Source organism: Trachypithecus francoisi, unplaced genomic scaffold (genome assembly GCF_009764315.1).
Source record: "Trachypithecus francoisi isolate TF-2019V2 unplaced genomic scaffold, Tfra_2.0 Lachesis_group12, whole genome shotgun sequence".
NCBI lineage: Eukaryota > Metazoa > Chordata > Mammalia > Primates > Cercopithecidae > Trachypithecus > Trachypithecus francoisi.
In genome coordinates, this window is record NW_022681457.1 from 3,232,625 (window position 1) to 3,257,858 (window position 25,234).

At 48.1% G+C, this 25,234-nt stretch overlaps 1 protein-coding gene across 2 annotated transcripts in view; it reads left to right on the top strand.

Annotated features, from left to right (window-relative positions):
• Window positions 1–8,270: 8,270 nt before the first annotated feature.
• The window catches only part of CRX (cone-rod homeobox), a 29,314-nt gene continuing 12,350 nt past the window's right edge, over window positions 8,271–25,234 (top strand). Inside the window, exons 1-3 of one of the 2 annotated variants that reach the window (XM_033229276.1) lie at window positions 8,271–8,370; window positions 10,769–10,920; window positions 14,996–15,643. In XM_033229276.1, the coding sequence (XP_033085167.1) occupies window positions 8,271–8,370; window positions 10,769–10,920; window positions 14,996–15,643 (900 nt within the window). Of the gene's footprint in view, window positions 8,371–10,768; window positions 10,921–14,995; window positions 15,644–25,234 lie in introns of those variants that run through there. The other variant, XM_033229275.1, reaches the window with a different exon arrangement.

Below are 25,234 nucleotides of genomic sequence, written 5' to 3' on the forward strand. Positions count from 1 at the left end.
GGAGAATCACTTGAACCCGGGAGGCAGAGGCTGCAGTAAGCCGAGATCGCACCATTGCACTACAGCCTGGGGGACAAGAGTGAGACTATTTTTTTTTCCTTGTTCATTATTGGTTTCTCTAGGAACGGAACCAAGAAGTTCAATTCTATGAGAACAGAGGAGCTATGGTCTTATTTCTTGCTATATTCCTAGTTCCTAGAGCAGGGAAGGCATTCAAAAAATATTTACTGAATTAGCAGTAGAATCTCACTTAAAATAAACAGAATCTGTCCCCCCTCCTCACGTGAGGGATGAGAAGGAAAGGACAGTGAGAGGAATGAAGGGGTGAGAGCTGAAAATAAACGCCATCCATTTTTAATTTTTTTTTTTCTCGGCTCACTGCAAACTCCGCCTCCCGGGTTCCCGCCATTCTCCTGCCTCAGCCTCCTGAATAACTGGGACTACAGGCACCCGCCACCACGCCCAGCTAATTTTTTATGTATTTTTAGTAGAGACGGGGTTTCACCATGTTAGCCAGGATGGTCTCGATCTCCTGACCTCGTGATCCGCCTGCCTTGGCCTCCCAAAGTGCTGGGATTACAGGTGTGAGCCACCGTGACCGGCAACGCCATCCATTTTTAATTCTTTTTCTTATGTTTCAAATATTTGTTGGTGGTGCTGGGGACATGGCAGGAACCGAGATATTTCCAGTCCCTGAACTCAGGTAACTGATAGAATTTGAGGGAGAGAGATAGATAAACAAGCATATAAATATGTCATTTAATACAAGCTGTGTCTTGAAGACAAGGAGGTAGGGTGTGTGTGTGTGTGTGTGTGTGTGTAAAATCCAGTTCAGGGGCGTAGGTTGGTTTCTCTGGGGAAAGTAGCTGAGCTGAGACCTGGAGGAGAAGGGGTTAGCTGGTGAGAGGGGTTTTGGGGTGGGGGAGAGGCATTCCTAGCCCAGGAAACGGCTTATGTAAATAGCCCTGGAGGCTGAAAGGTTTTCTGAGGCCATCCTAATGAGGGCAGTGAGGAACCCTCAGAGGGTTTTCATGTTCTGTTTGCTTTTTTGAAGATTTCATTGTTGTTTTTGCTTTTGACAAAACCACACACACACACACGCACGCACGCACGCACACACGCACAATTAAAAAGGAATCCAAACTATAGAAACAAGATACGGCTTTAGCACTCCTTCCCAGAGGCAGTCACTGGTACCAGTAGCTTGCTTCCTTCCTGGGAATTTTCTATGCATATACAAGTGTATATTCTACACATGAGTGAAATCAATGCCTCATTTAATTAATTAATTAATAATAATAATACTTATTATTTTTGAGATGGAGTCTCACTCTGCCACCCAGGCTGGAGTGCACTGGCACAATCTCGGCTCACTGCAAACTCCACCTCCCAGGTTCCAGAGGATCTCCTGCCTCAGCTTCCCAAGTAGCTGGGATTACAGGCATGCAACACCATGTCTGGCTAATTTTTGTGTTTTTATTTTATTTTTATTTTAAAATTTATTTTATTATTATTACTTTTTTTTGAGATGGAGTTTCGCTCTTGTTGCCCAGGCTGGAGTGCAATGGCGGGATCTCGGCTCACTGCAACCTCTGCCTCCCGGGTTCAAGCGATTTCCCTGCCTCAGCCTCTGGAGTAGCTGGGATTACAGGCGCCCACCACCATGCCCGCCTAATTTTGTATTTTTAGTAGAGACAGAGTTTTGCCATGTTGGCCAGGCTGGTCTCGAACTCTTGACCTCAGGTGATCAATCTGCCTCGGCATCCCGAAGTGCTGGGATTGCAGGCATGAGCAACTGCACCTGGCCTATTTATTATTGTTTTTGAGACAAGGTCTTGCTCTGTTGCCCAGGCTGGTGTGCAGTGGCATGCTCATAGCTCACTGCAGTCTCCAAATCCTGGGCTCCGGCAATCCTCCCACCTCAGCCTCCTGAGTAACTGAGACTACAGGTGTGGGCCACCATGCCTGACCAATTTTTGTATTTTGTGTGTGTGTGTGTGTGTGTGTGTGGAGACAGGGTTTTACCATGTTACGCAGACTGGTCTCAAGCTCCTGAGCTCAAGCAATCTGCCCACCTTGACCTCCCAAACTGCTGAGATTATAGGTGTGAGACACAGCACCTGGCCGTCTGCATTGTTTTAAAAATCACAAATGGGGCCGGGCGTGGTGGCTCAAGCCTGTAATCCCAGCACTTTGGGAGGCCGAGATGGGCGGATCACGAGGTAAGGAGATCGAGACCATCCTGGCTAACACGGTGAAACCCCATCTCTACTAAAAAAATACAAAAAACTAGCCGGGCGTGGTGGTGGGTGCCTGTAGTCCCAGCTACTTGGGAGGCTGAGGCAGGAGAATGGCGTAAACCCAGGAGGTAGAGCTTGCAGTGAGCTGAGATCCAGCCACTGCACTCCAGCCTGGGCGACAGAGCGAGACTCCATCTCAAAAAAAAAAAAACAACAACACAAATGGTTGCGAGGTATACACACTGCCCAGGACCATACTTGTTTCCTTTGAAGATACAAATATTATAATATTATAATATTTATAATATATAATAACGGCCGGGCGCGGTGGCTCACGCCTGTAATCCCAGCACTTTGGGAGGCCGAGGCGGGCGGATCACAAGGTCAGGAGATCGAGACCACGGTGAAACCCCGTCTCTACTAAAAATACAAAAAATTAGCCGGGCGCGATGATGGGCGCCTGTAGTCCCAGCTACTAGGGAGGCTGAGGCAGGAGAATGGCGTGAACCCAGGAGGCGGAGCTTGCAGTGAGCTGAGATCGCACCACTGCACTCCAGCCTGGTGGACAGAGTGAGACTCCGTCTCAAAAAAAAAAAAAAAAAAAAAAGGCCGGGCGCGGTGGCTCAAGCCTGTAATCGCAGCACTTTGGGAGGCCGAGACGGGCGGATCACGAGGTCAGGAGATCGAGACCATCCTGGCTAACATGGTGAAACCCCGTCTCTACTAAAAAATACAAAAAACTAGCCGGGCGACGTGGCGGGCGCCTGTAGTCCCAGCTACTCGGGAGGCTGAGGCAGGAGAATGGCGTGAACCCAGGAGGCGGAGCTTGCAGTGAGCCGAGATCACGCCACTGCACTCCAGCCTGGTGGACAGAGTGAGACTCCGTCTCAAAAAAAAAAAAAAAAAAAAAAAAAAAAAAATATATATATATATATATAAAATAACAAATACATATAATAAATATATATCGTTTGGTCATATACAATATATAAAATAACATTCACAAACACTTATTGTTAAAGTACAATTAAATTAAAAAGAAAAAAACCGTTTGGCCAGGTGTGGTGGCTCATGTCTGTAGTCCTAGAACTTCGGGAGGCTGAGGTGGGAGGATCACTTGAGCCCAGGAGTTGGAGGCTGCAGTGAGCTATGGCCAAGCCACTGCACTTCAGCCTGGATGACAGAGGGAGACCCTATCTCTTAAAAAATCCCCAAAACAAATCTGATTCTCTGACACATATATAACAAGCACGGGTCAAAGATTTATTTAAGCCACGAATGAAGGAACCAGCTGTCTCAAAGGAGAATTTGGGCCTGATGCGGTGGCTCATGCCTGTCATCGCAGCACTTTGGGAGGCTGAGGCGGGCAGGTCACGAGGCCAAGAGATAGAGACCATCCTGGCCAACGTGGTGAAACCCCATCTCTACTAAAAATACAAAAATTAGCCAGGCATGGTGGCGGGCGCCTGAGGTTGGGAGTTCGAGACCAGCTTGGCCAACAATGGTGAAACCTTGTCTCTACTAAGAATACAAAAAAATTATCTGGGCGTGGTGGCTCACGCCTGTAATCCCAGCTACTTGGGAAGCTGAGGCAGGAGAATCGCTTGAACCCAGGAGGCGGAGGTTGCAATGAGCCGAGATTGTGCCACTGTACTCCGGCCTGGGCGACAGAGCGAGACTCCTTAAAAAAAAAAAAAAAAAGGATAATTTGATGAACAGAAGTTAATACGTTTAGTCAGGAGAGACGTGCTGCAGAAAGTTTGCCAGGTTAGATACAAAACTGGTTAAAGACCTACAGGGCAATACAACTGTGACCTTTGAGGTTATCTTTTCTACCAGAGAGAAATCATTTGCAACCAAACTTTCTGAGGTTACTATTTACCTTGTTGAAGTCTAGACTCTAATCAATAATGAATAGTAGGCCAGGCGCGGTGACTCATGCCTGTAATCCCAGCACTTTGGGAGGCTGAGGCGAGAGAACCACGAGGTCAGGAGTTCGAGACCAGCCTGGCCAACATGGTGAAACCCTGTCTCTACTAAAAATACAAAAATTAGCTGGGTGTGGTGGTGGGTGCCTGTAGTCCCAGCTACTCGGGAGGCTGAGGCAGGAGAATCGCTTGAACCCAGGACACAGAGGCTTCAGTGAGCCAAGATCATGCCATTGCACTCCAGCCTGGGCGACAGAGCAAGACTCTGTCTCAAAAAAACAAAACAAAACAAACAAAGAAACAAACAGAAGAATAGTAAATCAAACACAGGTGCAGTCCCTTAGAACAGGATCCCCAGCCCCCAGTTTGTGGTCTGTTAGGAATGGGGTTGCACAGCTGGTGAGCGAGCATTACCGCCTGAGCCCTGTCTCCTGTCAGATCAGTAGTGGTTCTAGATTCTCACAGGAGCGTGAGCCCTATTGTGAACTGCGTGTGTGAGAGATCTAGGTTGCATGCTCCTTATGAGAATCTAATGCACTGCCCACCCCCATGCATAGAAACATTATCTTCTTCATATTCTAAGGCAGCCTACTTCATATTCTAAGGCAGCAGTCCTCAACCTTTTTGGCACCAGGGACTGGTTTCATGAAAGATAAGACAGTGGGCTGAGATCATGCCACTGCACTCCAGCCTAGGCGACAGAGCCAGACTCCACCTCAAAAAGTAAACTATGCTCAGGCCGGGCGCGGTGGCTCAAGCCTGTAATCCCAGCACTTTGGGAGGCCGAGATGGGCGGATCACGAGGTCAGGAGATCGAGACCATCCTGGCCAAAACGGTGAAACCCCGTCTCTACTAAAAAAATACAAAACCTAGCCGGGCGAGGTGGCGGCGCCTGTAGACCCAGCTACTCGGGAGGCTGAGGCAGGAGAATGGCATGAATCCAGGAGGCGGAGCTTGCAGTGAGCTGAGATCCGGCCACTGCACTCCAGCCTGGGCGACAGAGCGAGACCCCGTCTCAAAAAAAAAAAGAAAGAAAAAAAAGAATATGAAGTAAACTTCAGGTGGGTCTGTTAGACAAGACTCCCAAATGACTTGGAAATGACATGCTGTCAGTCTTTTGTCTTACTGCCAAGCCTAGAATATTTTTTTTTTTTTTTTTTGAGATGAAGTCTCACTCTTGTCCCCCAGGGCTGGAGTGCAGTGGCACAATCTCGGCTCACTGCAACTTCTGCCTCCTGGGCTCAAGCGATTCTCCTGCCTCAGCCTCCTGAGTAGCTGGGATTACAGGCACCTGCCACCATGCCCGGCTAATTTTTGTATTTTTAGTAGAGATGGGGTTTCACCATGTTGGCCAGGTTAGTCTCGAACTCCTGACCTCAGGTGATCCGGCGACCTTGGCCTCCCAAAGTTCTGGGATTAGAGGCATGAGCCACTGTGCCTGGTCCCTAGAACAATTTTTTTAAAATTATATACTAGAGATCTTTTAAAATCAGTTCAGAGAGTAGCCTTATGCTTTTTTTTTTTTTTTTTTTTTTTTTTCTGAGACAGAGTCTTGCTCTGTCACCCAGGCTGGAGTGCAATTGTGCGATCTTGGCTCACTGCAACTTTTGCCTCCCCGGTTCAAGTGATTCTCCTGCCTCAGCCTCCTGAGTAGCTGGGATTACAGGCACCCGCCACCATGCCCAGCTTTTTTTTGTATTTTCAGTAGAGACAGGGTTTCACCATGTTGGCCAGGCTGGTCTCAAGCTCCTGACCTTCGGTGATCCGCCCGCCTTGGCCTCCCAAAGTGCTGAGATTACAGGCGTGAGCCACTGTGCCCAGGCTTACTTTAAAAATAAAAAAAATAATTTTTTGTAGAGACAGGAGAGTTTTGTTATGTTGCCACCTGAACATAAATGCTATTTTCTTTTTCTTTTCTTTTTTTTGAGACGGAGTCTGTAGCCCAGGCTGGGGTGTGGTGGCACCATCTTGGCTCGCTACAATCTCCGCCTCCTGGGTTCAAGTGATTCTCCTGCCTCATCCTCCCAAGTAGCTGGGATTACAGGCACACGCCACCACACCTGGCTAATTTTTGTATTTTTAGTAAAGAAGGGGTTTCAGGCCGGGCGCGGTGGCTCAAGCCTGTAATCCCAGCACTTTGGGAGGCCGAGACAGGCGGATCACAAGGTCCGGAGATTGAGACCATCCTGGCTAATACAGTGAAACCCTGTCTCTACTAAAAAATACAAAAAACTAGCCGGGCGACGAGGCGGGCGCCTGTAGTCCCAGCTACTCGGGAGGCTGAGGCAGGAGAATGGCGTAAACCTGGGAGGCGGAGCTTGCAGTGAGCTGAGATCCGGCCACCGCACTCCAGCCTGGGCGACAGAGCCAGACTCCGTCTCAAAAAAAAAAAAAAAGAAGAAGGGGTTTCACCACGTTGACCAGGCTAATCTCAAACTCCTGACCTCAAGTGATCGGCCTGCCTTGGTGTTTCAAAGTGCCGGGATTACAGGTGTGAGCCACTGCGCCTGGCTCTTAATGCGATTTTCATTCGCATTTTCCAACAAGGCGACTGAGGTATACATTGAAGGTGAATTACTAGGAGAAAAGAAAGATGGCATTTTACTTCGATAAGTTTGTTGCAACCTGTTCTGCTACTTATCTGCCACAGGAGTGCGCCTTTCCCGACACGGACCCCAGTGCCGGAAGTTATCAACCTCTTTCGTCTTTGCCAACCTGATAGGTCAAGGTGATCATGGAAGATCCACAATCACTGTTTTTTTTTTTTTTTTTCTTTTCAGAGATGGGGGTCTCACTATGTTGCCTAGGCTGATTTTGAACTTCTGGGCTCAAGTGATTCTCCTGCCTTGACCTCCCAAAGTGCTGGGATTGCAGGTGTGAGCTGCCTTTCTTGGCCCTTACTGTAGTTTTTTGTTGTTGTTGTTGCTGTTTTGTTTTGTTTTGTTTTGTTTTGAGGCAGAGTCTTGCTCTGTTGCCCAGGCTGGAGTGCGGTGGTGCCATCTCAGCCCACTGCAACCTCTGCCTCCCGGGTTCCAGCGATTCTCCTGCCTCAGTCTCTCGAGTAGCTGGGATTACAGGCGTGGGCCACCATGCCTGGCTAATTTTTGCATTTTTAATACAGATCAGGTTTCACCATATTGGCCAGGCTGGTCTTGAACACCCGACCTCAGGTGATCCGCCCATCTCAGCCTCCCAAAGTGCTGGGATTACAGGCATGAGCCACCTTGCCTGGGTTTTACTGTCCTTTTAATGCCACTCTCCCTTAGGGTGACCAGCCAATCCAGTTTGGCTGGGACCATTCTGGTTCTAGCCTGAAAGTCCTATGTTCCAACATACACCCACCTCTCCTCCATTCTGGGCAAACAGGGATGGTTGGTCAACCTGCAGTCCTTGGTTATCAGTGAGGCTGAGAGTGTTTGCCCATGGTCACAGAAAGAAGGGATCTTGGATGAGGAAGTGTTACGGGATCAGATTTGTTTTGTTTTTTTTTTTTCTTAGAGTCTTGCTGTGTCACCCAGGCTGGATGGAGTACAGTGACCTGAACACAGCTCACTGCAGCCCTAAACTCCTGGGCTCAAGTGATCCTCCCACCTCAGCCTCCTGGGTAGCTGGGATTACAGGCATGCATCACCACACCTAGTTAACTTTTTTAAAAACACTTTTTTTTTTTTGGAGACAGGGTCTTGCTATATTGCCCAGGCTGGTCTCAAACTCCTGAGCTCAAGTGATCCTCCCGCCTTGGCCTCCCAAAGTGCTGGGACTACAGATGTGAGACATTGTGCCCAGCCAGGATGAGATTGTTTTAGAGGGTAGAGTAGGAATAAGAGCTCGCACTTATGAGGCGCGTGATCACTTCAGCTCTCTGCTTTGCAGAGTCTCAAGAAAGCTCTGAGAACCTTAAGCAGAGGCCATTTTACACGTGAGGACACAGAGGTACGGAGGTGAGATAAATGGCCAAGGTCACATACCTAAGAGAAGACCGAGGCAGGATTTGAATCTCAGCCTGCTTGTCACCCCATGGTGAGTAACTGGTAAGTGAGTGAGCATTCCTCCTCTTCTCTTGCAGGCCCCCTGACTTGGGCCTCAGCGTCCCCGAAGATCATGATGGCGTATATGAACCCGGGGCCTCACTATTCTGTCAACGCCTTGGCCCTAAGTGGCCCCAGTGTGGATCTGATGCACCAGGCTGTGCCCTACCCAAGTGAGTACAGTCGTTTCTCTTGGCACCCCGGGCTGGCCTCACCTCTTAGAGCACCTCTGGGGTCCCTCTGCCCCCAGGAAAAAAGCAGTCACAGGGGCGACTTCAGGGCCATATACCAGCCCTCTGCATTCATCTGAAATGCATGTCACTTAGAGAAACATGTGCAGTCCTAGAAATTCAGGACAGAGGTTCCTTTTGGGGTGGGGAAGAGGGAATGTAATTTGGAAGAGGAATCAAGAGGAATTTTCATCTGTTAGCAAAACTTTATTATTAGGCCGGGCACGGTGGCTCAAGCCTGTAATCCCAGCACTTTGGGAGGCCGAGACGGGCGGATCACGAGGTCAGGAGATCGAGACCATCCTGGCTAACATGGTGAAACCCCGTCTCTACTAAAAATACAAAAAACTAGCCGGGTGAGGTGGTGGGTGCCTGTAGTCCCAGCTACTCGGGAGGCTGAGGCAGGAGAATGGCGTAAACCCGGGAGGCGGAGCTTGCAGTGCGCTGAGATCCGGCAACTGCACTCCAGCCCAGGGGACAGAGCAAGACTCCGTCTCAAAAAAAAAAAAAAAAAAACAACTTTATTATTTATTTATTTTTCAGAGATAGGATCTCGCACTCTGTCGCCCAGGCTGGAATGCAGTGGTGACGGTCACGGCTCACTGCAGCCTCAAACTCCTGGGTTCAAGCGATCCTCCCACTTTAGCCTCCTGAGTAGCTGGGACTGCAGGTGTGAGCCATTGTGCCTAGGCAGCAAAGCTTTGTTTATTTGTTTGTTTGTTTTATTTCATTTTTGAGATAGGGACTCACTCTTGTTGTCCATTCTGAAGTGCAATGGTGCAATCATGGCTCACTGCAGCCTTGAACTCCTGGGATCAAGCGATCCTCTTGCCTCGGCCTCCCAAATAGCTAGGATTACAAGTGCATGCCACCATGTCTGGCTAACTTTTTAAAGTTTTTGTAGATTGTGCAGGATCTGGATTATACAAAAAATAGAAAAAAAATTATTATTATTTTTTTTGTAGAGATTGAGTCTCCCTATGTTGCCCAGGCTGATCTCAAACTCCTGGGCTCAAATAATCCACCTGACTCAGCCTCCCAAAGTGCTGGGATTACAGGCATGAGCCACTGCACCTGGCCTGCAAAGCCTTATTTATTTATTTATTTATTTATTTATTTTGAGATGGAGTTTAGACGGACTTTCACTCCTGCCCAGGCTGGAGTGCAATGGTGCAATCTTAGCTCACTGCAACTTCCGCCTCCCAGGTTCCAGTGACTCTCCTGCCTCAGCCTCCCAAGTAGCTGGGATTACAGGCACACGCCACCATGCCCAGCTAATTTTCATAAAGCCTGTTTTTAAGAGAAGTGAGGGCCGGGCGCGGTGGCTCAAGCCTGTAATCCCAGCACTTTGGGAGGCCGAGATGGGCGGATCACGAGGTCAGGAGATCGAGACCATCCTGGCTAACACGGTGAAACCCCGTCTCTACTAAAAATACAAAAAAACTAGCCGGGCGAGGTGGCGGGCGCCTGTAGTCCCAGCTACTTGGGAGGCTGAGGCAGGAGAATGGCGTGAACCCGGGAGGCGGAGCTTGCAGTGAGCTGAGATCTGGCCACTGCACTCCAGTCCGGGCGACAGAGCGAGACTCCGCCTCAAAAAAAAAAAAAAAAAAAAAAAAAAAAGAGAAGTGAGTACTCAGTTATTTGTAGCATTATTAGCATTATTCTTTAGCTCTTGTTTTTGTTTTTGTTTTTTGCATTACGTTGAGCAGTGTGGACTTGCTACTTTCTTTTTTTTTTTTCTGACACTGAACCTCGTTCTGTCACCAGGCTGAAGTGCAGTGGCGTAATCTCAGCTCACTGCAACCTCTGCCTTCTGGGTTCAAGCGATTCTGCTGCCTCAGCCTCCCAAGTAGCTGGGAGCCACCACGCCTGGCTAATTTTTTGTATTTTTAGTAGAGACAGGGGTTCACCATGTTGGCCAGGCTGGTTCTCGATCTCTTGACTTTGTGATCTGCCCGCCTCGGCCTCCCAAAGTGCTGGGATTACATGCATGAGCCACCGCGCCCGGCCCAGACTTGCTACTTTTATAGGCTAGAAATGGTTGAATGGCAGTGATGTCATGCTTCAACTGAATATGTTTTAGTGCATGAGAAAGCTTAGAAGAGGGAGAAACAGCTCACACACCTCCTCGTAGAGCTAAAGCCAATTCCCCTTGGGGTCAGGCAGGAGCCACAGAGTGCCAGGCACAGAGGAAGGCACAGAAGAGCAGGGAATGTGCACTCCATCCTTAGTTTAGGCAGATGGCAACCGGAATGGAATTCTTGGCATCCCACCCAGCCTCAGGGCCTCACATCAGCCCATGGTGGATGACCTGAGGGTCCTGTTTCCCGTCCCACCCCAGGCGCCCCCAGGAAGCAGCGGCGGGAGCGGACCACCTTCACCCGGAGCCAACTGGAGGAGCTGGAGGCACTGTTTGCCAAGACCCAGTACCCAGACGTCTATGCCCGCGAGGAGGTGGCTCTGAAGATCAATCTGCCCGAGTCCAGGGTTCAGGTGGGGTGGTGGGTCCCTGGACCCCTCCCGACCCTTTCTGTGACCTTCCAGGGGCCCTCCCTGGAACTCAGAGTGATGGGAGGAGGGAGAGATCACAGAGTGACAGCCAAAGTTATCAAGGAGACAATAATTCCTCTCCCCACCATACCACTGACCGCCTCTTAAGGCTCTCATCGCCCCCGGCTCCTCTCCAGCCGCGCCGGCCTCTGACCTGCCTGCCAAACACCCTCCTGCCTCGGCCCTTTGCACTAAGTTTTCTCTATCTGGAATCCTTATTTTCCAGATAACCACACAGCAGGTCCCTTGTTCGAGTCTTTGTTTATCAATCAATGAGACCCACGCTGAACACAGCATTTAACATTGCAGTATTTCCCCAAGACCCTGACTCTACTGCTGCCCACTATCCCGCTCAATCATTTCCTCCACAGTGTCTATCGCCCTCTGAGATACCATAGAGTTTATGTATGTTTATACCTATCGCCCTCTGAGATACCATAGAGTTTACGTATGTTTGTATCTATCGCCCTCTGAGATACCATACCGTTACATATGTTTATATGCTGCAGGTACGATGTTACGTATATGTGCCTACACACGTCTATGATTGGAAGGATAAATGAAATATGTGTGTTTGTGTGATTGTATGTGTGTATGATTAGATAGATTAGTGCATAGCTTTGTATGATGTTATGTGTGTACAATGTATGTGCCTATAATTGTATATTTGTATGTTCATATGATCATGCGTTCATACAGTTTACATATGGTATCTCAGAGTCCATTTATTTAGACTCTGTCTCTCCCAACTAGAATGTCAATTCCACTGATGGACCCTCAGAGTAGCAGAAGATGGTTAATGCATGTTTATTCATTGACTGAATAGACGCATGGATGGATGGGTGGATGCAGAGATGAATGTATGTGTGACTGTATATGTGTGTGTGCATGTATGACTGGAAGCATGGATGAGTGTATGTATGTGTATATATAAGTGTCTGTGTGTATGATGGACGGATACATTTATATATGTGTGTTTGTATGAACGCACATAGGTATGATTAGATAGATGATGAATGTATGCACACATAATATATGTATACATGATGTATGTACACATGTACAATTGCATGTATACACGCATGCATGATTGGATGGATGGGTGTATTTATGTATTTATTTGAAACAGAGTCTCACTCTGTTGCCCAGGCTGGAGTGGCACGATCTCGGCTCACTACAACCTCCGCCTCCTGGCTTCAAGCAATTCTCCTGCCTCAGCCTCCTGTGTAGCTGGAATTACAGGCATGCACCACCATACCGGGCTAATTTTTGTATTTTTAATAGAGACAGGATTTCACCATGTTGGTCAGGCTGGTGTCGAACTCTTGACCTCATGATCCACCTGCTTTGGCCTCCCAAAGTGCTGGGATTATAGATGTGAGCCACTGTGCCCGGCTGGATGGGTGTATTTATGTATATATGAGTGTATGCAGGTATATGTGATTGGACAGATAAATAAAATGTGTCTGTTTGTGTGACTGGATATAAGTATGATTGGATAAATTAATGTGTATAAGGGCCGGGCGCGGTGGCTCAAGCCTGTAATCCCAGCACTTTGGGAGGCCGAGGCGGGCGGATCACGAGGTCCGGAGATGGAGACCATCCTGGCTAACACAGTGAAACCCCGTCTCTACTAAAAAGTACAAAAAACTAGCCGGGCGAGGTGGCGGGCGCCTGTAGTCCCAGCTACTCAGGAGGCCGAGGCAGGAGAATGGCGTGAACCCGGGAGGCGGAGCTTGCAGTGAGCTGAGATCCGGCCACTGCACTCCAGCTTGGGCGACAGAGCGAGACTCTGTCTCCAAAAAAAAAAAAAAAAAAAAAAAAAAATTAATGTGTATATGTGTACGATGTATGTATGTATGATGTATGTGTGTGTAATTGTGTATTTGTATGCTTGTATAATCAGATGGATGGATGAATGTGCATATGATGTATGTATGATTAGATAGATCCATTAATGTATGATGTATGTGTGTATGATGTATGTACATATAATTATATGCATAAGACGAATGGATGAATCTATGTATGATGTATGTGTACAATTGTATGTATCATCAGATGGATAAGTGTATGTCTGATGTATGTATGATCAGGTGGACTGGTGAATGTTTGTATGACATATACATGTGTGAGGTATGTATGTATGATCAGATGGATGTCTACATAATGTATGTGTGTATGGTGTATGTATGTATAATTGTATGCATGTATGTTTGTATGCTGCAGGTATGATGTTATGTATATATGCATACACACATGTGTATGATTGCAAGGATAAATGAAATATGTGTGTTTGTGTGATTGTATGTATGTATGATTAGATAGATTAGTGCATAGTTACGTATGATGTTATGTGTGTACAACATATGTGCCTATAATTGTATATTTGTATGTTCATATGATCAGATGGATGAATATGTGTATGAAGTATGTATGATCAGATAGATGGATAAATGTATGCATGATGCATGCATGTATGGTGCATGCCTGTCTAATTGTATGTGTGTATGTTTGTATTAGATGGATGGATGAATGCCTGTAGGGTATGATGTATGTATGCATGCGTGCATGATTGGATGACTGGATGGGTTTATTTATGTATATATGAGTGTATGCATGTATATATAACTAGATGGATAAATGAAATATGTGTTTGTATGATTGTATGTATGGATTAAGGTATATATATGTATGATGTATGTGTGTATGATGTGTGTACAATGTATGTATGTATAATTGTATATCTGTAGGATCAGATGGATGGCTATGTGTATGATATATGTGTGATCAGATGGCTCCATTAATGCACGTATGATATATGTGTGTATAATGTATGTACACTTGCATGTATGATCAGATGGACCAAGGAATGTATGTATGATGTATATGTATATGATGTATGTATGATCAGATAGATGGGTAAATGTAGGCATGACATATCTGTATATGGTGTATTTATGTACAATTGTACATGTGCGTGTTTGTATTAGATGGATGAATATGTGTATGATGTATGTATGATCATGTAGATGGGCAAATGTAGGCATGATGTATGTGCATATGGTGTATGTATGTATAACTGTACATGTGCATGTTTGTATTAGATGGGTGGTGAATATGTGTATGATGTATGTATGTATGATCAGATATTCCATTAATGCATGTATGATGTATGTGTGTATGATGTATGTATGTATACTTGTATGTATGATCAGATGGACCAGGGAATGTATGATGTATATGTGTGTGATGTATGCATGCGTGATCAGATAGATGGGTAAATGTAGGCATGATATACATGTGTATGGTGTATGTATGTATAATTGTATGTGTGCATGTTTGTATTAGATGGGTGGATGAATATGTGTATGATGTATGTATGATCATATAGATGGGTAAATATAAGCATGATGTATGTGCGTATGGTGTATGTATGCATAATGGTGCGTGTGCATGTTTGTATTAGATGGGTGGATGAATATGTGTATGATGTATGTGCGTATGGTGTATGTATGCATAATGGTGCGTGTGCATGTTTGTATTAGATGGGTGGATGAATATGTGTATGATGTATGTGCATATGGTGTATGTATGCATAATGGTGCGTGTGCATGTTTGTATTAGATGGGTGGATGAATATGTATATGATGTATGTGCGTATGGTGTATGTATGCATAATGGTGCGTGTGCATGTTTGTATTAGATGGGTGGATGAATATGTGTATGATGTATGTGCGTATGGTGTATGTATGCATAATGGTGCGTGTGCATGTTTGTATTAGATGGGTGGATGAAAGCCTGTAGGTATGACGTATGTTTGTGTTCATGTACACATGCAGGTATGATTGGATGGATAGATGGATGGATGGATGAATAGATGCCCCACAGCTGGATGCAAAGTAGAGAGATGTGACCCCAGCACCTCTCACCAACAAGCGTCCTCATCCCCGAGTACCCTGCGGCTCCCTGGGCCTCTTCCCCACTTACCCACCCCCATCTCCCCTCTTACCCCCAGGTTTGGTTCAAGAACCGCAGGGCTAAATGCAGGCAGCAGCGGCAGCAGCAGAAACAGCAGCAGCAGCCTCCAGGGGGCCAGGCCAAGGCCCGGCCTGCCAAGAGGAAGGCAGGCACGTCCCCAAGACCCTCCACGGATGTTTGTCCAGACCCTTTGGGCATCTCAGATTCCTACAGTCCCCCTCTGCCCGGCCCCTCAGGCTCCCCAACCACGGCAGTGGCCACTGTGTCCATCTGGAGCCCAGCATCAGAGTCCCCTTTGCCTGAGGCGCAGAGGGCTGGGCTGGTGGCCTCCGGGCCGTCTCTGACGTCGGCCCCCTATGCCATGACCTATGCCCCGGCCTCCGCTTTCTGCTCTTCCCCCTCCGCCTATGGGTCTCCGAGCTCCTATTTCAGCGGCCTAGACCCCTACCTTTCTCCCATGGTGCCCCAGTTAGGGGGCCCAGCTCTTAGCCCCCTCTCTGGCCCCTCTGTGGGACCTTCCCTGGCCCAGTCCCCCACCTCCCTATCAGGCCAGAGCTATGGCGCCTACAGCCCCGTGGATAGCTTGGAATTCAAGGACCCCACGGGCACCTGGAAATTCACCTACAATCCCATGGACCCTCTGGACTACAAGGATCAGAGTGCCTGGAAGTTTCAGATCTTGTAGAGGACGGAGTCTCCCTCTCTCCCCGTCGGGCCTCGGGACCCTTTCTCTTCCGAATCTGCTTCCCTGCAGCTTAGATCCCGGGACGGCATCCCTGAGAAAGCAACCAGAACCAGCTGTCCTTCCGACAGCCGTGGTCTCGGTGGCTCCGTGTTCAGCTTACAGAGCCCACCCCTTTCCTCCACAGGGAGAGGCGCCTCCCTCTCCCGGGACAGTTCATAGGTCCTAGTGATTCTCTCAACCCCAACACCGTCTGGCACGATTGTGACCGCTGAAGTACACCACGAGCTCCAGGCTTCAGAAAGTGGTGCTGAGAACTTGCTCCGAGAAGAAATCAAACCAAACTTGCAGTTGATTTGGGGTCATGTTTAGGTCAGAATCACCAGCCCTTGAACAAGCAGGTGGAGGGGCTTGATTCCTTAACTTTCCACGTGGACACTTTTCTTTGAGACTCGGAGTCTCGCTCTGTCACCCAGGCTGGAGTGCAGTGGTGCGACCTCAGCTCACTGCAACCTTCGCCTCTTGGGTTCCGGCGATGCTCCTGCCTCAACCTCCCAAGTAGCTGGGATTACAGGTGTGCTCCACCGCACCCAGCTAGTTTTTTGTATTGTTAGTAGAAACGGGGTTTCAGCATGTTGGCCAGGCTGGTCTCGAACCCCTGACCTCAAGTGATCCGCCCACCTCGGCCTCCCAAAGTGCTGGGATTACAGGCGTGAGCCACGGTGCCTGGCACTACATGTGGACACTTCTTTAGCATATGGTTAAGGACCTTTCTAGAAATTCCAAAGACAGACTTTAAGAAGCCCCATCGGGAAACCTTAGGCCAATGATGCAGTTACATTAAAAATAAATCATCTGGGAATTTTACAGACTTCACAAATGTCAGGCTTACCTGGTAGGTTTAGGGGGCTGTTTGAGAGACAAAGATCTATATTCATATATGTAGCTATACATATATGTGCTTTTTCTTCTTAGTTTCTTTAAAAAGACATTTTATCACTCATTTGCTCATTAGCATATTGGGAATGTGTGTATTTGGTAGGGAAATGAAACGCAGCTTGCCTGCTGCATCTCTACTCCTATTTTCTTTTGTTTTAGGATTTTCTAAAGGTGAGACACTGGTGGAATTGGGGTAGCTGCATGGGACGTACCACCTCTAGTTGTGGCTCTTCCAGAAGCAACTGCACAGCCTCCCATCTGTAAATAAACAAGAGACAGGAAGAGGGGGACATAGATTTGGAGGAGGCACCCCTACATTTCGAAAATACATTTTCTTTTTTAGATTTTTTTTTTTTTTTTTTGGTGTTCAGTTTCGATGGTGGGATTGGAAAATAGAGCATGGCTTGAGGACATTTTCCTGGGGTGGCACCATTATTTCTTGAAATAGAATTTTACTCATGGTGACACAGGCAAGCACTCGTGAGAACCTGAAGACGGACTGAAGTCGTTTGATGCTGAGAAGTTGGGTGCTGGCTCCCTGCCTCCTCCGTCTGAGTTCTCCTTTCATTTTTGGGTGGGGAGGCAGGATCCAAGAGCCGCTCATCGGTGGAGTTCACAAGGCAAGGGGTAAAAAAAAAAAGTAGGGCAGGAAGGCAGTGGTGTGCTGGCAGAGGTCTAACAATGGGCTCTCCAAGGAAGAGGAAAAGCTTGGTTGTGGAGTGTTTGTCAGTTTCCCTGGTGTAAATACTCTCACCACAGCTGACTTCAGGCTAGCAACCTGAGGTCGCTGAACTAAGAGTTGGGAAGAAGATAGGGCACAATATATGCTTCCGAGCCGGTGCACACTGTCAGCAGCACCCCAGGGTCAGGAGAAAGGCGAGGTGTGAAGAGAGGCGGAGAGGAGAGAGGCCAAGAGGTATCAGATGATGTTTCCAGCACCAGACCAGAAGAGGTGCATACAGCCTAGATGCCTGAGGGACACACCCTGATCTCTACAGCCCACAAAGAGGCTTTTATTCAACATAAAATGTGTTCATCTCTCATAGGCCTGAGTCTTGCTGGGTTCTGGGACATTAAGCCCAGGAGTGGGCCGGGTGCGGTGGCTCACACCTGTAATCCCAGTACTTTTGGGAGGCCGAGGCAGGTGGATCACCTGAGGTCAGGAGTTCGAGACGAGCCTGGCCAACATGGTGAAACCCTGTCTCTACTAACAATACAATAGTTAGCTGGGCATGGTGGCACACACCTGTAATCCCAGCTACTCGGGAGGCTAAGGCAGGAGAATTGCTGGAACCCGGGAGGCGGAGGTTGAAGAGAGCAGAGATTGCACCCCTGCGCTCCAGCCTGGGTCACAAGAGCGAAACTCCGTCTCAATCATAACGACAACAAAAATAACCCAGGAGTGGCTCAAGAGTCCAGTGTGGGATGAAAATATAAACAGAGGAAGACAACATATGTCACTGGGGAGGCTGGGGGAGCTAGACAAAATTCACACGGGAGGGGCAGGGATGAGATGATATTGTGCCCTGGGTCTGTGCAAACGTTGGGACCAGAATCCACTATAAATTTCATTCTTCAGAGACACTGAAGCTCTGCACTGGAGGCCGGGACTCAGGCATGGACAAGAATCTTCTCCTTATTCACCAGGGAGGCTGTGTCTTGTGCAAACAAGTCGTAGAAACTTGATGGGAGTCGGGGAGGGACTGAAGGATGGATACAATGTTCTAGGAAAGAGTGAGAAGTAGTGGAGGCCGAGGGGCTCCCATCGCAGGCCGACGGGGTAAGACTTCAAGACAGCCTGATCCTGGGGTCTTCTGAGACTCTGCCAGGAGCCGGAGATGGCAGAGAGCCAAATCTGGCTAGGAGGTTACAAGTTGCTTTTCCTGGGCTGGGCTCCTGAGTGCTGGTTCTTCAAGCTGTGCACGGGGGATTTCAAATGTTCTACGTCCTAAAGCCAGGAAGAATGACAAGGCAGGTGGGGACCGAAGGAAGAAGCCAGGAGCCTCCCTGAGAAGGTGCCACCTTCTCTGTCCTCCTCTTCTCCACACACTGGCCTCTGGGTCCCCCTTCTCTGCCCACTCACAGAGTGAAACCGATTAAAATGTTGGATCTCATTTAAAGTCTGGGTGATTCTTTAATTTCCGTGTTTTTTCCAGGAGGGGCAGGTAGAAACAGGAACTGCTCTGTTCCTTCTGTCTGTGGGTCCATCCATGTGTTTCCTGTCTCATCACCCTCCTTTCCTCGACGTCTCTCTAAAGCCAGTTTACAAAGGATCAGGGACTGGGTGCAGTGGCTCACGCCTGTAATCCAGTGCTCTGAGAAGCTGAGGAGGCAGGATTGATTAAGGCTAGGAGTTTGAGACCAGCCCGGGCAACATAGCGAGACCTCTGTCTCTAAAAAAAATTTAAAAAATTACCCGAGTGTGGTAATGTGTGCCTGTGGTCCCAGCTACTCGGGAGGCTGAGATAAGAGGATTTCTTGAGCCCAGGAGTTTGAGGCTGCAGGGAGCTATGACTGCATCACTGCACTCCAGCCTGGGTGACGGAACGAGAGACCCTGTCTCCGAGAAAAAATAAATAAATAATAAATAAATAAATAAATAAATAAATAAAAAGGAGGAGGAGGAGGAACAGGGGTTCCCAGGGCCAGCCCCAGCCCCACCCATCTGTGACCTTCCAGTGCCCCTCCTGAAAAAACAGGGGAGTGATGAGAATGATCCCTGCCTCAGTGGCAGGATGTGAAGATCAAGGCCAGCATTTACAGACACGCCCAGCCTCCGGCCCAGCCTTCCCTCTCAGCATCCAGTCTTCTGCCAATCCTTTTCAGTTTCTCAATCTCACCCTTTGTCTCTCATCTCTTCTCCTCTCTCTCTTTCCTTTCTTCCTCTTGTCTTTCAGACTCCCAGGTCCTCGTTTCATTTCGATGGATTTGCACCTTTTTCTTTCTTTCCCTCCTTCTCTTTTTCTTTGCGTCTGACTTTTTTCTGACTCTGTTTTTTTCTTTTTCTTTTTTTTTAGAAAGGGTCTCACTGTGTCACCCAGGCTGAAGTGCAGTGGTGTGGTCTTCAGTCACTGCAACCTCTGCCTCCTGGGCTCAAGTAATCCTCTCACGTCAGCCACCTGAGTAGCTGGAACTATAGGTGCCCACCACCACGCCCGGCTAATTTTTGTATTTTCAGTAGAGACAAGGTTTCGCCATGCTGCCAGGCTGGTCTCGAACTCCTGGGCTCAAGCAATCCACCTGTCTCGGTCTCTCAAAGTGCTGCGATTACAGGTGTGAACCACCATGCCTGGCCCACCTCTGAGTTCCTATTTTTCCAGCTCTAGGTTGTTTTTTTGTTTTTTGTTTTTTTTTGAGATGGGATCTCTGTCACCCAGGCTGGAGTGCAGTGGCTTGATCTCAGTTCACCGCAACCTCCTCCTCCTACTGGGCTCAAGTGATTCTCCTGCCTCAGCTTCCTGAGTAGCTGAGACTACAGGCATCCACCACCACGCCCAGCTAATTTTTGTATGTTTTAGTAGAGATGAAGTTTCGCCATATTTGCCAGGCTGGTCTTGAACTCCTGACCTCAAGTGATCCACCCACCTCAGACTCCGAAAGTGCTGGGATTATAGGCGTGAGCCACCGCGCCCAGCTTCTAGATCATCTCTCTCTGCCTGTATTCCTCTCAATTGCTGAATCCCAGGTTAAGATTTTTGTTGGGGGATGACTGGGAGTTATACACAGGATGGAGGGTCATACTTGCTGTCCGAGCTTGGCTCAGCCTCTTCTGGTCATCTGACCTCGAGTGATTCCTTTCTCCCAGCCTCAATTTCCCTACCTGTAGCATGGAGGATCTAAGAAGACCCACCTCAAGAGAACGAAATGACGTTATTATATTAATTACTTGGTTCTGAAGCTGGGTCCAGGAGAAGAGCTCAATAAGCATTTATTTATTTTTGTGGTAAAATACACATACTATAAAAGGTACCATCTTTTCCATTGCATGATTCTTAATTCATCTTTCCCATTTTAAGGTGCTTAATTCAGTGGCATTAAGTACATTCACAGAAGAAGCCAGACACAGAGACCATATATTGTTATTATCCTAATTGTATGAAATATTCAGAATAGGCAAATCTGACCAGGCGCGGTGGCTCACGCCTGTAATCCCAGCACTTTGGGAGGCTGAGGTGGGCAGATCACTTGAGGTCAGGAGTTTGGGACCACCCTGGTCAACACGGTGAAACCCCGCCTCTGCTAAAAATACAAAAATTAGCCAGGCATGGTGGTGCGCGCCTGTAATCCCAGCTACTCGGGAGGCTGAGGCATGAGAGTTGCTTGAACCTGAGAGGCAGAGGTTGCAGTGAGCTGAGATTGCACCACTGCACTCCAGCCTGGCAGCCTGGGCAACAGTCTTGAGAGTCTATTTCGAAAAAAAAAAAAAAGCAAATCCATAGAGACAGAAACGTAGTGGCTGCCAGGGGCTGGGGTGAGGGGTGCTGTGTGGTTGAATGAGGAGTGACTGCTTAATGAATATTGGGTTTCCTTTTGGGATGACGAAAATGTCCTGGAGCTATATAGTGATCTAACAATTCCACTCCAAAGTATATGCCTCAAAGAACGGAAAGCAGGTGTTCAAGCAAAACTTGTACGCTCAAATTTATAGCAGGACAATTCACAGTAGCCAAAAGATGAGGCAATTCAAATGTCTGTCCACAGAAACAAATGTGGTCTACCCATCAAGAGAATATTACTCAGCCATGAAAAGGAAGAAGCACTGATAAACACGACATGGATGAACCTTGAAATCATCATGCTAAACATTTATCTTCACCTATTATTATTATTTTGAGATAGAATCTTGCTCTGTCACCCAGGCTGGAGTACAGTTGTGTGATCTCTGCTCACTGCAACCTCTGCTTCCCGGGTTCAAATGATTTTCCTGCCTCAGCCTCCCGAGTAGCTGGGATTACAGAGGCACGCCACCACGCCCAGCTAATTTTTGTATTTTTAGTAGAGACGGGGTTTCACCATGTTGACCAGGCACTTGGGTCTTTATTATTATTATTTTTACTGAACTTGTACTTATGCTATTCCTGGCAGCTTTAGTCATAATGGTCCCAAGCTGAAAACTATCCAGACGTCCATCAGCAGGTGGAGGGAAAAACAAGCCCTGATGCATCCATACAAAAGGATCCATACCCTGAGCCAGGCACGGTGGCTCACGCCTGTAATCCCAGCACTTTGGGAGGTGGAGGTGGGTGGATTGCTTGAGGTCAGGAGTTTGAGACCAGCCTGGCCAGCATGGGGAAACCCTGTCTCTACTAAAAACACAAAAATTAGCGAAGCGTGGTGGCATGTGCCTGTCATCCCATCTACTTGGGAGGCTGAGACATAAGAATCGCTTGAACCCAGGAGGCAGATATTGCAATGAGCTGAGATTACGCCACTACACTCCAGCCTGGGTGACAGAGCGAGACTCTGTCTCAAAAAAAAAAAAAAAAGATATTCCTCATTTATGAAAAGGAATGAACTCCCAGTAGTTGGTATCCCAGTGAAAGAAACTAGGGCTGGGCACAATGACTCACACTTGTAACCCCAGCACTTTGGAAGACGGAGGTGGGAGGATTGCTTGAGCTCAGGAGTTCAAGACCAGCCTGGGCGACAGAGTGAGACCCCACGTCTTAAAAAAAAGAAGGAAAATTGAATCCAGGCTGGGCACGGTGGCTCATACCTGTGACCCCAGCACTTTGGAAGGCCAAGGTGGGAGAAGGATCACCTTAGCCCGGGAGTTCCAGACCAGCCTGGACAACATAGTGAGACCCTGTCTCTACTAAAAAAAATTAAAAAAATTTCCTGGGTATAGTGGCATGTGCCTATAGATCCAGCTACTTGGGGTCCTAAGGTGGGAGGATCGCTTGAGTCCTTCAAGTTGGGACTGGAGTGAGCTGAGATCACGCCACTGCACTCCAGCCTGAGCAACAGAGTGAGACACTGTCACAACAAAAAAAAAAAAAGAAAGAAATGAAACCAGGAACAAAGAAGCAAATACTGAAATAAATAGATAAAAATAAAATTAACAAAAAGAAGAAATATCATACAATTCCATGCCTATGAGATTCTAGAAAAGATAAAACTCTACCGGGCAGAGAGCAGATAGTGCTTGTCAGGACCTAAGGAGCAGCTGGAGAGATTTACTGCAAAGGAACAAAGGAGGATCTTCGGGGGGTGCTAGAAATGTTCTCTATCTTTATTATGGTGATGGTTGCTGGGACTGTACATAATTGCCCAAACTTATCACACCCTAGAAAATGAATGTATTTCAATAAGAGAGTGAAAAGGGAGTCAGGTAGGCTGGGCGTGGTGGCTCACGCCTGTAATCCCAGCACTTTGGGAGGCTGAGGAGGTTGGATCACCTGAGGTCAGGAGTTTGAGACCAGCCTGGACAACATGGTGAAACCCTGTCTCTATTAAAAGTATAAAAATTAGCTGGATGTGGTCATGAGTGCCTGTAATCCCAGCTACTTGGAGGGCAGAGGTGGGAGAATTGCTTGAACCTGGGAGGCAGAGGTTGCAGTGAGTCGAGATTGTGCCACTGCACTCCAGCCTGGGCAACACTGAGACTCTTGTCTCAAAAAAAAAAAAAAAAAAGTTGGAGAAAAAAACAATGGATTTTATAGGACATAAATTATAACTTAGTAAATCAGAAGGACAAGAAAATAAAATTACTGAGCAGGCAGTGGCGTAAGTCAGTTCTAACTCTTTTAATCCTCAGAATGGTCCATCAGATGCTACTATTATTATGATCTCTATTTCACAGATGCAGAAACTGAGGCAGAGGGCGTCTGGGTGACCTGCCCGAGGTCCCAATTTAGGAGGGGGTGGACCCGGTCTTGATATTCATCTCGTCAGGTTGCCGGCCTCCTTGCTGGTCTCTGTCCCTTCCATTTTCTGTCCTTCATTTTACTCCTGTTCTCAAATTTTTATTTATGCATGTGTAGAGATGGGGTCTTGCTATGTTGCCCAGTGTGGCTTTGAACTCTTGGGCTCTAAACGATCCTCCCGCCTCGGCCTCTCAAAGCGCTGGGATTTCAGGGGCAAGCCACTGCGCCTGACCGCCACTCGTGTTCTCTTCTCTCTTGTTTTCCTCTCCCTAGGTTTCAACGGTCAGTGATTCTCTGCCCTCCTTCCCTCCCTCCGTCTCTTCCCTCACCCCCATATGTCTCTGTCCCTCCTTGTCTCCAAACACCCTCCCTTCCCCCAGCTGTTTCCTCTGCCCCTGACCAGGACTAATTTAGTAAATGCTCCAATCCTCTTACGGCAACAGCCCAGCCTCAGCAGAATGGCAGGGGAATTAGCGAGGATTAGGTTCAGACGCATGACTCGTGGGGGAGGGGACTTCGGGGAGTTTTATCGAAACGATGCCCCCTCCTCCTCCACTCCTATCCCCTCCATGGAAAAGCACTGGTGCCTGGGGCACACAATGATGATAAAATCACGGCTAAACCCTTCACGGAGCTCCTCCTAGGTGCCAGGCACTGATTGTTAAGCCCCTTCACTCATTGAAACGTCAGTACAGCTCCCTGAGGGAGGGGCACGGCCCCTCCCTGGTTTTAAGGATCAGGAGAGGTTAATTAACTTTCCTGAGGCAATTGGGATCCAATCTCAGCCTTCCTGGTGCTTCTCAGGTTAAAGATGAAAAAACACTGGAGGGAAGTAAACTGAGGGGGCCGGGGGTGGGGGGATCACACCGCAAGGGGGCGCAGCTTTGTCGGGGTCACTTCGGGACGATTTTTTTTTTGAGGCGGAGTCTTGCTCTGTAATGGCGCAATCTCGGCTCACTGCAACCTCGGCCTCCCGGGTTCAAGCGATTCTCCTGCCTCAGCCTACCGAGTAGCTGGGATGACAGGTGCCTGCCACCACGCCCGGCTAATTTTTGTATTTTTTAATAGAGACGGGGTTTTGCCATGTTGGCCACGCTGGTCTCGAATTCTCGACCTCAGGTGATCCACCCACCTCTGCCTCCCGAAGTTTTAGCCTCCGTAAAGTATGGAGGAGAGAAGAGAGAGAGCGAGAGTGGAGAAACACACACACACACACACACACACATAGAGGGAGAAAGAAAATGCATTTCAGAGGAGAAGCGGAAAGCAGGGTGGAGGAAGAGAGGAAGAGATTAGGTGGGAACAGAATAGACAAAACAGAGGCCGGGAGGAGCTGGAGGACGTTATCCACTGGCCACATTCATACCTCACTGTGCAATTTGCAATACAAAGGACACCATGAGAATCCAGCTCCTGACATTCACCTGGGGCGCTGGGCTGGGAAAGACGATGCCTGGGAGGGAGGGATAATTAAGGACAGAGTGAGGGGACGGGTGGGAACGGAGGCGACACCTGTCACTCAGCACTTTGGGAGGCCAGGCAGGAGGATCGCTTGAGGCCAGGAGTCTGAAGCTGCAGTGAGTCATGATTATGCCACTGCACTGCAGCCTGTGTGACAGAACGAGACCCTGTATCTAAAATAATAATAATAATAATAATAAAAAACCCGCTATAGGCCGGGCGCGGTGGCTCACGCCTGTAATCCCAGCATTTTGGGAGGCCGAGGCGGGCGGATCACGAGGTCAGGAGATCGAGACCATCCTGGCTAACACGGTGAAACCCCGTCTCT